The sequence below is a fragment of the Corythoichthys intestinalis genome, chromosome 14 (assembly GCF_030265065.1).
Source record: "Corythoichthys intestinalis isolate RoL2023-P3 chromosome 14, ASM3026506v1, whole genome shotgun sequence".
Classification (NCBI taxonomy): Eukaryota; Metazoa; Chordata; class Actinopteri; order Syngnathiformes; family Syngnathidae; genus Corythoichthys; species Corythoichthys intestinalis.
The window spans coordinates 17,519,977-17,532,708 of NC_080408.1; the positions used below are offsets into that span (position 1 = coordinate 17,519,977).

At 41.1% G+C, this 12,732-nt stretch overlaps 2 protein-coding genes across 2 annotated transcripts in view; both read left to right on the top strand.

Moving 5' to 3' along the window:
• The first annotated feature begins 306 nt into the window (after window positions 1–306).
• Window positions 307–8,230, top strand: LOC130929913 (zinc finger and BTB domain-containing protein 14-like). Its single transcript, XM_057857536.1, has 2 exons — window positions 307–421; window positions 4,573–8,230. Exon 2 carries the CDS (start codon window positions 4,592–4,594, stop codon window positions 5,765–5,767), a length of 1,176 nt encoding a protein of 391 aa, XP_057713519.1. The 5' UTR covers window positions 307–421; window positions 4,573–4,591; the 3' UTR covers window positions 5,768–8,230.
• A 217-nt stretch (window positions 8,231–8,447) lies between these two features.
• LOC130929912 (protein APCDD1-like) overlaps window positions 8,448–12,732 on the top strand; it is an 85,914-nt gene continuing 81,629 nt past the window's right edge. Inside the window, exon 1 of the mRNA XM_057857534.1 lies at window positions 8,448–8,531. The gene's annotated coding sequence lies outside the window, so the exon portion shown is untranslated. The remainder of the gene's footprint in view (window positions 8,532–12,732) is intronic.

A 12,732-nucleotide genomic window follows, 5' to 3' on the forward strand; every position in this document is an offset into this window, starting at 1 on the left:
TCGGATGAAATATGCAAATTTTTCTAGATAGGGATTTTTGGGTTTTCTTGACTTTTCTTGCCAAAATCATCAATATTAAAACTATAAAAGGCTTTAACTACTTCCGTTTTGTGTAATGAATCTAAAATATATGAAAATCTAATGTTTATCAGTACATTACAGAAAATATTGAACTTTATGACATTATGATATTTTTTTGAGAAACACTAGGGTGAGAATCTTCATTTCTTCATCGACGAGCTTTGGCTGCAGTAGCGTCTCCGGTTCGCTGGGTGGCGGCAGAGCCATGCGGCATTTCCTGCGCGGCGCGGCAGTCACAACAAGAAAGAGGAGGAAGAGGAAAAACGACAGCACCAGCCAGTTTGGATTCGTCGTCGACTCGCATTGCGTGACAACACGGGGAAACGCATTCGGGCTTCTGGTAGGAACCTTTTTCATTTGCCCTTCGAGTTATTTGGGGGAAATATGTTGTTTTGGTGTCGGCTAGGTTCTCGGCCGTGTTTCCGCGCTCGTTTCGCGCCCCCACCCCCCCTCCTTCCTCTGCGAACAACATGCCAGTGGAGCTTGAGCTTGGTCAAAATGGCTGGGCGCAGTGAAATGTGAAATATTCTCTCTCGGGGTTGTCACGCGAGCCTTGAACGCACCGCTAAATCCGCGAACACGCAACGAAATTAAAATCCCAGTGCATTTTGTCGGTGTCTTGTGCTTCTCGCCGTCGACTTTATTTCGCTTTTTATTTTCCCTGCTCGGAATATATAGCGCGTTTGTTTATGTGCGTGAAAGGGAGGTTGTGGGTAATGTTCTTCTAAAAATCGAGGTGAACAAAATACAGGCGTTTAAGTGCTGTATTTGGGATTAACTGTTCAGCGCAAAGGGAGTGTTGCAGGAAGGTGATCGGGGTGGAGAAAAGTATCGTGGCTGATCTTGGAGAAGCACTAGCTAAAGTGAAAAGGGTTTCTTTAACGCAGGTATGGCTTGGAGGTGGCAGCAATGACTAGCAAACAGCTGGAGATGCAGAGATTCGGGAACGCCTCGGGAAGAGGCTCAGTCTAGCTGATATTTGAAACGCATTCAGCGTATTAACATTGGCTGCTATTGACGTCAAATCCGTTTGAACTGGGAGCGGCTGGGATTGAGCTCCAATGGATTAGACGCCTATCGCCGTCAATGGTAGCTAGTTGTTCAAAACACATTTGAAGCACGGGTTACACATGTTAACTAGGGCTGACACGATAGATCACTTATTGAATATCCAACTAGTCAACTGCTTTTTTGATAGTCCTAGGCCTGTCGCGATAACAAATTTTAGTGTGCGATAATTATTCTCATAAATTATTGCGATATGCGATATTATTGTGCCCCCCCCCCCAATTTTTTAACCAATTTACAATAACACAGTGCGAATACAGTATATATTAATAGATCAAGTACACCCATTTAAACACGATAAATATTTACTCTTAAATTCAAATATACTTTTTAAGAAATCACAACTAAAAATAATAGACCATGCCTCTTAAGTAAAAAACAACAATATTGATACCATACAGAAACACAGAATAAATAAATGTGTTTTAAAAAAAAAAAAAATTGCACTTAATAACTTAAGCATTTAGGCAAATGAAAACTTTTCCCATCATAGCTTCTGCAATGGTGTTCCATAGGGATGCAACAATACAGTTAAATCATGGTTCGGTACGAATTTTGATACGGGGGACACGATTTTCGATCCGATTCAATACATTTAATGCTCTGTAAAAAAAAAAAAAATAAAAAAAAAATAACAATTGTATTTTTTGTTTCTTTTTTTTTTTTTTTTTTTTTTTGCTAACGAGCAAAAATTAAATTGCCATCATATAAACATGCATTTTAGTGCATAATATTTATGTGCTTACTTCTTACTGATATGAAAAAAATTTGTTCTCAGCACTTTTATACAATCTTTACTGTTTGTAAAGTGAGGCAGGGCACACCGTTGATTGCTACAGCTCTCTTAGCAGCTAGGTTAACTACATGAGCAAGACATCCTATTTATGGTCCGAATCCATCTGTGTCACGTACTGAATTAACAATATATGCAACATTATCTATAGTCACTGGTATGGATTGATTTGGCCTTCTTAACCTCATGTGACAAATGACAGTTTAGAATTCTAGTATATGGACTACATGTCCCATAATCACTCTGGGCTCACGTAGCCAATGGCATGGGACGTAGCGCATCTAGTTTGCCATTTCATGATATCTAGTGTATGCGCGCAACGCCGCGCATTAAAAAAGTTAGCAAGCGCTGCTGAATTCACGACTGCTCATTACTACACAAAACCAGCATATGACGGCTTTCATGAACAGGACGAGTTTGAAGCACAGCGCTCTTAATTTCATTCAGCTGTTCATTGTCAAAGTGAGGTTATTCGTAGCAGCCAAGTCGGTAACAATGTTTTGACGGACTTCGTTGTAAATATCCAGCGTTGTGCCGAAAAATAGCCGCCCCGCGTGAAATGTCACTCCTGAAGGGAGCGCTCACACGTCAACAACACCGGCGCGCCTTAGATGGTCCACAGTCACTCCGGAGCACTGACGCGGCCGGTATACGTTGAACAATAGGATATAATGGGAACGATTGGCTCCGGCGCTAGTTTTTGCTGGACCTGGAACGAAGATGCATTTTGCGCAGTTGGTAACGAGGAATCCGAACTTTTAACAGCACGTCTGCCGCACGCGCGCACGCACGTGCACGTGAGGCGATAAATCGCAGCGGAAAAATTACCGCCTTCATTTTTATATATCGCGCGATAAATGGAATTATTGCATATTGCGACAGGCTTAGATAGTCCGTTAATTGGTAAGATCTTGATGACCTGACGATTGTCAAAATCCTGTTTTTGGAGCTCAAATAATACATATGATCCTTTAACTCATTCTCTCCCAGCCATTTTCACAGGAGCAAGGCCCTTCGCTCCCGGGCGTTTTACTGGATTTTGACTGATTTTGCAAGGCCCACAGAAAATTATGTTCTATTGCTATATAAACATGGAACCCACCAAAAGAAAGATTAGACTCTCTTCTTTCAGCAGAAAAAAGTTAGTTCATATCTTTTTCCATTTTTCAAATCGGCATTAGAAAATTGCTTGGTTTCAGCAATTTTCCAATTTCTTGATTTAAAAAAAAAACGGAGAAATTGAGCTTTTTATGAAAGCATACATTTCAAAGATAACTTTGACTTATACACAGCTTATTTTTTTATTTAATTATTTCCCAAACATCTGAATGTTTTCCTTTTACAAAATAAGATAAACAACAAGACAAAGAGAGCTTTTGATAGCAAAGTAACAATTTATTTACACATAACTAACTGAAAGATGACGCTGTTGTGGCCGCGACAGCCGGTTAAACTTTTCCCTCATCGCCGTCTGTCTCATAAAGATGAAATTTTTTTTTTGTCTCTGCGGGCTCAGCTCGTGAGCAGCACAGACTCAAAAGCATTGTCCGCTGCACTGGTAGTCCCGGTCGTTCTGCTCGGTCGTCCAACGCCTGGCATCCATTCGGTCGTCTTCCGCCGGCGCCCGACCTAGCGGCTTGGCCGTTCGTTGCCATTGAATCGGGTTGTGGGTCTCACTCTTACCAAATGCGCTACTGTGCTCCAGTGGTCAGTTTTATTGCTTTAAAATGGATTTTCAACTTTGGAGCTAAATTGAATCATGACCCATAGATGTCTTTTTTGGAAGAAAAAAAAATGTAAAAGACGTATAAATATGTCTTTGGGACACTGAAACAATTAAAAATAGAACGTATTTATACGTTTTGGGGAGCAAATGAGTTAAAGAAAAATGAACAAAAAAAGCATTAAATATGATCTTTTATTAAATTTCAAAATGTTTTTTTTACATTAAAAAAACTAAAATTAAACCGTTAGAATTCTGTATACTGTAATCCCTTATCTTGTGAATCAAAAACATTTTCAAACATCAGCTTTTGCTTTTGACAAACAATGATAGTTACACAGTTAATTATATTCCACTTTTACTCAGAGCAGTTTTTTTTTTTTTTTTTTTTTTTTTTTTTTTTTTTTTTTTTTTTGCTGCAATGCACATTTTCAGATAAAATGTTAGACCAATGGTAATATTACAATAAACACATGATTTATTTTTTTGCCATTTAGTCGACTAGTCCCAAAAATAATTATTGATTAGTTGACTGTGGTGTAGTTGACTTACTATGGTTTGTAGCAGCTCTAATGTTAACACACAAACCCATTTACCATATGCACAGTAAACATTGCATGTTGCCCTGGTAGTAATGTCTGCTTAAATAGCTAAACTGACAAGTTGACTGCCATTGGTGGCGATAGACCTCCAACACATTTGAACTGGGAAATCCTCTCCCGGTCCAAATGGATTGGACGTCTATCACCTACAATGGTAGTTAAGGAGTAAAATGACTACAAATTGCATGAGTTACATCCCACCCGTCCCTGTACATCATACATTGTAGTTTTTTCCCCCTCAAGTTGTGCTTACAATCCCGTTTTGGCTAGTGTTGACTGTGTTCCACCCCCTCCCTCATTTTCAGATTGCTCCCACTCGACACCATGTCTGAATTGTTACGCTACATCGACTACGACCACAAGGCGACCTTCCTGAAGATGCTCAACCAGCAGCGCATGGAAGGTGAGCACTGCGACGTGGTGGTGGTGGTGGAGAATATCGAGTTCCGGGCTCACCGCTGCGTCTTGGCGGCCTGCAGCAACTACTTCAAGAAGCTGTTCAAGAAGCAGAGCGACGAGGACAACTCCATCGTAGAGCTGGACTTCATCCGTTCGGATATCTTCGAGGAGGTGCTCAACTACATGTACACGGCGAGACTGGCCGTGCGCAAGAAGGATATCAACATGATGATGTCGTCGGGCCAGATCCTGGGCATCAACTTTCTGGACAACCTGTGCTCGCAGAAGCGCGAGCTGACCAACATGAAGACGCGTGAAAATCAGGCACCGCCGGGCGACCACGGCCTGCGCGCGCAGGACGCCATCCTCAAGGAGCTGGCCATGGAAGAGGTGCGCAAGAACAGCTTTTATGACACAGCCATGGACGGCATGGGTGGCGCCGGCGGCTCTCACGTGCCCCAGCCGCACGGCTACAACACGGGCTTAGCCAAGGACCCGCACGCGCATGGCTGGGGTTCGTCCTCGTCCGGTGATATGAAGCTGGAGTACCTGCTGTACGGCCACCGCGACCACGGCTCGCTGCCCGGCGCCGGGCCCAAACCGTTGGAGCACAACGCCAAGAAGGAGCGGCTGCTCACCGCCAACCGGCCCTATGGCTGCGAGCACTGCCCCAAGGCCTTCACCACCGCCGCCCACCTCAAGGAGCACCTGAAGATCCATTCGGGCTTTAAGCCGCACCGCTGCGTGGTGTGCGGCAAGGCCTTCATACGCGGGCCCGACCTCAAGCGCCACGAGCGTGTGCACAGCAACGAGCGGCCCTTCGCCTGCCAGCTTTGCGAGAAGGCCTTCAAGCACAAGTCGCACCTAAAGGACCACGAGCGACAGCACCGCGGCGAGCGGCCGTTCAACTGTGGCTCCTGCGACAAGGCCTTCATCAAGGCCTCGGACCTCAAGCGCCACTGGAACACCATGCACAGCGGCAACCCGCGCCGCCAGATGTCGCTCTCGCCCGCCGCCTCGCAGCACGCTGCCGACGACCAGCGGGACTGGAAGCTGGAGGCGGCGGCCGCTGCGGCGGCGCACTCACACGCTGACTGCTGAGACAATTACGTGACAAAAACAACATAAAAAAGCCCATGACAGGCAGGCTCAAAAGACTACTTGTATTTCTTCAACAATGTTTTGTTTCCACGTGTAAAATCGACGTTTAGTTTTTCCTCACAAAGCAGTGTAAGTGTTGAGGTCTCATTATTACTTTTCTTTGTTTTATGGTATCGAATGATGACCAAGAGGGGCTTAAAGGAGACATACTGTGATATTTTTTCCCCTCCCCTTGCAGTTTTTTTTTACTGAGAATGCAAACTTACTCAGCGTTTAATCATCATTATATATTACAATTGCAGAGACTTCTTTTATGAACTACTGTACATATTTGCAATCTCTTAAAGACGCTGAGCAGAAAAAATAATCATTCCAAAAAAAAATTTGGTACAATATACATAAAAAATTTTTAAAAATCAAGTATTTTAAATACTTTTTCTTGATTTTCAAACAGGTCTAATGATAGAGCAAAAACTAGCAAAGCCTGTTGGTAGAGAGCCCATCAGTGGCCCACCATGTTTTTGGGAAAAGAAAAATGTAAATTAGCAGGAATTTTGAATTCATGACTTATTTCTTAATATATGCTATTTATTGACATTACTCAAACGTAGTCTTACATAGGGTGCAGTCTTGAAATACAGTTTGAACAAGGACTGGGACAGGTTTGTTCACATACCGACATTAAGATATCACCAATGTGCTTTCAAATGTATCACTGGATGCTGTTAAAATACATATATATACATTTTATAGTTTATTTTAAATCGCTATTTTAGCTGTGGGGTGAGGGAAGAAAAGCCTGGAGGCCCGCCACGCATCTAAGACATTGAGGGGAAATCCAGCAATGTCAATATATAGTTTAATTTTTTGAATACAATGAACTCATTTGCTGCCATTTATTCCCAACCAGGCTCTCCCAGTCAAAATGGATTTGTGCCCATCGTCGTCAATGGCAGCCTATGGATTAAAATAAGAATCACTGTGCTGGGGCGCACTGACAGACTGACGGCTGTACGTGCATGCCTTCGACTGGCTAACTCGGAACCTACAGGCAAAAGAAGTCAGCGACTAAATGATCAGCCCTGATACAAAAATTAAAAATCTGGCTCCAATGTTCAATGGATACTGGTCCATTCTACATAGCTACCAAGTTTCAAGACGATCAGTTCACGAATGACGGAGAATTAGAACTTCAAAATTAGTCTCCACAAGAAGAATAACAACCTGATTGGCAAGTGTCAAGCAGCTGACTACTCTGAATAGATGAAAAGTAAGGCTAGACTATAAGGCTAACAGGTCAGTTAGCGTGTCGAGCTAGCAGGCGGGTTCACAGCGTGTAGAACAGTAATTTTAATCTTCATAATATGTCTCCTTTAACGTCAATTGCGTGTAATCATGTGGGTGGTTTTTTTTCCTTAAATGGAGGTGTTTAGTTAGTCCTGATTGGTCGCACTGTACAAAAAAGAAAGGCGACCGTTTGTCACACGGCGATATTACCAAAGCGTCGGTTCGCTGTCGACTCATTTACTGTCATACAGTAACACATGTCAACGGTCATTGATGGACGTCTTGTTTGTATATACTGTAGCTTACTTACATGATTAGCTTGTGGCACAATTTAGAGTTGACAACGAGAAATTATGCACATACTTATATAAATATATAAATATAAATAGCGTTGTCCCGCTCCGACGCTTTGACAATAAAACACCGTTTTGTATGTGATTACTTGTTTGTTTTTGTTGTTGTTCTGAGCACACCTTTTAATTGCAGAGGAGCGTTTAAGGCCACACGCCAAAGAAAAGTCATGCTACTACCGAAAAAGAGAATTACAAGAACAAAGTTGCCGTTTCATGAAAAGACGTTCTGCTTCTATGAGAATATGTTTGTGAATTCCCATCTTTCAAAAAACAATGGAGCTTTTTTTGCATTGTTTTATCAGTAAATACAATTCTCATAGTATGTCTATTTATATGTGCAAAATTATAACATTGTGAAAAAAATTCTCATGGGAAATTCTTGGTAGGTGTGTAAAATATGCTTTTTCATCTATTTTTCTTGGGGAAATGGCTGCTATCGTGACATTGTTTTGGATAAAAATGACTAATTTTGTTAAGTTTGTGAGTGGGAAAGAAAGTACTATTCCTGTGGTATGCATTTTCCCTGTATAAAAACAGCTATTCTTGTAGCATTAAGACTATATCCTCTACATTTTTTTGCTCAAGTGTGGCCTTAATACTCCTTTCTGACAGTGGGCTCATGCTATTTTTAGTTGGTTCATTTATTTCCTGTGAAAAATATGATAATCAGGGAGAGACAGAAAAAAGAATCACACTTCACCAAAGCTTTTACTATAGTCTAATATGATTTTCTATAACTGACAGGTGAAACTCAACCCACCCGAGTATATTTTTGTATATTTAATGAACTACTGCAACACTCATCTAAAAATTACTTGTCATTGGTTTTTATTTGGAAGTAAAATGACAAAAACGACCACTGGCTCGTGAGTATCATCTCGTAATCGTTGTCAATTTAAAATAAAAGCTCTAGCTTTGTGTGTTTTTTTGTTTTGTTTTCCATCCCTCAGAATTACGAGTTTTATTTTGTTGGGACTTCCGGCATTGCTTTCGTCTCACGAGGACGACCTCGTGCTCAGTTGCGTGGGAGCCGTCACGCACATTGGCAGCAAACACGGAAGGGTGGACGGCAAGCAACGCTAGGTGGAGCCCTTCGCTCACCCACGAGAAAAGACGAGGAAGAGGTGAAAAATTCACTCCTTGGTTTGTTTCCTTTGGAGCTTTTCTAACCTCACTTTTTACTGTCAACTTGTAAGCGGAAATGGCGTCTTGAGAGGAATTTGACGAGTGAGGGCTTACTATCTCGTGTAGCTGATAAGTAAGCGCGCACACGCGTGTGTACGTGCGCACACATGCGTAATGAGAGCGTGCTTGTGTGATTGTTTACGAGCACGCACGAGTGCGTGAGTATGCTTTAATGAGACGTGCGTGAGGGTGAAGGCAACGTGCGGATGGGCATGTGCATGCTGGTGCATATTAGTTTAAAGGGGAAGAAAACTAGTGCAGTTGTAGATATGACCCTCAAGTGGAAGGTGGGTGCTGAAATGGTTTAAAAATAAAATAAAATGGCGAATTTCTTAGCCCTTTCCAGAAATGGAGAAAATTATTAAATACATAACGCACAATGACAGATAAGACTTGAGCACAGGTGCTTACAGTGGCGCGCGAAGTTGGGTGCTGAGGATGCTGCAGCACCCCCTGATGGTGGGGGGTGTTTTGGTAGATTTTTTTGTTGTCAAAAATCAATAAAACATTGAAACACTAACTTTGGGGATTGAATACAAATGTTGGAAACGTGTTTTTTTTTATTATTATTATTAACGGAATCCACGGATAGAAAGACTTGTGGTTCTTAAAAAATAAATGCTATTAGTTTGAAATATTTTTTATTGAAACCCCTCATGATGTTTTAGTTTTTATACAATTTGTAAAATTCGTTTAACTCGTAGGTCGCCATTGTTTTTGATGTTGCAGAGCAGTGACGTCCAGGGGCGGACTGGGACTAAAAAGCAGGCCTGGACTTTGACTCAGTCCAGCCCACAAGAATCGCTGTACGAAGGGAAACAGACCCTCTAGGGCAAGCATGTCCAAAGTCCGGCCCGGGGGCCAAATGCGGCCCCTGGTCAAATTTCGTCCGGCCCGCACACAGACTTAATAAATTGGTCAGCAGTACTGCTACCATCATATGAAGTAGCTTACACACTAAATGCTGCTCCTCATTTACCCACTAAAAGGCAGCAGCACTCTAAGCAACATTACCCCATGTGACCCTTAACTCCCAATTTTCTAAAATGGTGACAATCAACACAAAAAAATAAAGTTGACTGTGACGGCCGACGCTTCAGGGATAGGTGGAAATTGGACTATTTCTTCACTAAAATACGCAACAACTGTGTCTGCCTCATTTGCAAAGAGACAGTCGCTGTTTTTAAAGAGTTCTATGTGAGACGATACCACCAAACAAGAGACGCTGACATGTACAAGATTACAGGGAAGATAAGTAGCGAGAAATTAAAGCAACTTGAAGCTAGTTTAATTTCACAGCAGCAGTATTTCACAAGAACCCGAAAATCGAAAGAGAACGCCACAAAGGCTAGTTGCGAGATTGTTGATATTATTAATTTAAAAAAATAATAAAGCAAATGTGACACACAGAATGACCACAGGGTCATAACATTGCTAAAATTTGCTTAAATATATTGTTCACGTAAAAGACGTCAACCAAGGTCGGCCCCCCACATTTTTACCACACCAAATCTGGCCCCTTTTGCAAAAAGTTTGGACACCCCTGCTCTTGGGGGGTCCGGGGGCATGCACCCCCGGGATAATTTTTTTTTTTTTTTTTTTTTTTAACATTTTATCAATTTCGTGAACTTTGAGAGAAAAATGAAGCGGCTATGAAGAACTACACATTGCATTATTATACATTCTAACTTGAATACTCACTGAGAAATTCACAGGCCAGTCCAGGTCTCAATGTAGAACCAGAAAAGGCAGGAGACTGCCTGAAGCACAAAGAAGACATGATATGATTTATGATAAATCACAATGAAAATAGGCTGTAATTATACATTTTAACTTGAATACTCACTGAGAAATGAACAGATCACTCTCAGGATCTCTACGTGGAACCAGAAAAAGGCAGGAGAGTATTTCTTCTGAATTAATATTGCTGCTGCTTGTGCATACGATGTTTTACAGCTAAAATATTTTTTCTTTGGAGAGGGATAGTAGGACTAGCATACTGTAACTTGACACGATCCATGCGCCTTAAGAATAATGGAGTGCCAAAAAAATCGATTATTAGATGCATCGCGATTCAACACGTGACGATTTGATTACGATTCATAAATGTTCACAAATGATGATTTTCCCTAATAACTTTATGACAGCCGCTAGTAGCGAAATTCAAGACACATCTGCCGCCCGGACACCTGTAACGTATGCACGTTATGATGGGTGCTGCTGGTTACCGAGTGAGAGATTTACTCCTTTTCAAAAGACTCGAAAATAAATTTGTGTATGAGACAGGCAGGGACCCGGTGGTCGCGCTTCTGTGCGCAAGTTATATTTTAGAGCGAGAGGAGAAGAGATATAGTTCGTTGCTCCTTATCTTTCAGTTGTCCAACAGTACGTTCAAGTCGTGTTAATTGGAAAAAGTCCCTAGTGTTTTGCTAAGTCCTGTGTCCGTCTATCAGAGGTGAGTACATGAACCCTCTTGTACTGTTTAAATTTTATTGTTGTTTTTGAGATGTTACTAGTTAGCGCCGAGCGCTATGCTAATTAGCGACTTCGCTGACATGTATTTCCATGTCAAGTTGTGTATTGTTTGGTGGTATACAAAAATTACTTCAGATGCAGAACGTTTAAAACCAGAATTAAGTACAGCGGTAACACTACAAACATGCGAAATAGTACAGAAATCTATGAAAACAAAGTGTATTGGTTAAAAGAAGTCTTATTTCCAAAGACACTTTCTTTGTTTCCAGAAACGGTGGAATTCAGTCCACCAGTGTAAATTTTATTGTATTGTTGAGAGAAATAAGTACTGCCTTGAAACAGCTAATGTTTTTGCACCTTCTTGTGAAAAAGAGCATCTCAAGCTCAGCTGTGTGTTGTATGGGCTTGTTGAGAGATAAGTACTGCCTTTAAAATGGTTAATGTTTTTGCACTTCTTTTCTAAACAAAACAAAACAAAACAAAAAAACAGTTTAAGGGCAGCTTTTTGTTGTATGCGCATGTTTCCGTCATTCCTGTTGAATCATTAGGATATTTTAAATAAATAATGGACCTAAATTTGTTTGGCTACTTTATTAATTAGTAATGTACAATGTATCGATAATCGTGATAATCTTGATATTCGTGACCATTTTCAATAACGTGATCATCGTTCAATAATTGAATCGTAGCACCCTGAATCATAATTGAATCGAATCGTGGGGTGCCTAAGATGGCACAGCCCTACTTAAGAAGATACTTAAAAGTAGTAAAATCAAATAAGGGTGGTTTATATATGCTACATGACTAATGTTGTCAACAGATCAACAATCTGCTTTAAAGCTGAATGAATGGATGTTGTTGTGGTAGAGGAACTTTCATGTCTCCATGAGTTTATGGATATCTGAGTTTTGTCTTCTTTTGTCTTTCTGTCTTATAGTGACATAAATTGCATTCTAAATTAAATTGTAATATGGTGCACAGTAAGCCTCAACGATATATCGTTTAAACATCGCCATCGCGATGTGCGCATGCGCGATAGTGCCATCACAAGGACATGCGATATTTAAAAAAAAAATTTTTTTTGCCAATCCACAAACCTTTGTTCTGCTTCATTCGCTCGCACAGTCTCCCTCACCCCCTCTCCCAGGTCTCAGTCACTGCGGCACTTGTTTATTAAAGTTAACGATGGCTTTGATCTGGCCGAAGAAGCCGACTTCACACGGGCAGCAATCTGTCAATCGTCGTTTAACTTGTTAAACAGTTTCTGCAAGGAAGCGCGGGCTGGAATTAATGTATGTGTTTGTGGGGGGTGGCGGGGGGGTTCGGGGGTGGAGACGTTCGAGACATATAAAATAAACGCCAGAAGTGATTATAAGGAGTTTGTAATTTCTACATGTCACTCCAGAGTAAACAGAAGCATTTAATAAAGCCAAGCATTTTTCCACTACTTTATTCTTGTGTAAAACTAATTCGGTGGGACAGTTATGTTTAAAACTGATCATAATCATTACATTTGACGTGCTTAAAAAGCATTTATTGAAAAAAAAAAAAAATGTATATACAAATTTTTTGAAATCATACTTTGGGGAAAAAAAAGTGAGAAAAAAACATGTCTTATATGTATCTCTTTCCAGTACTCGATCTGAAAAAATACATTGAGCACAC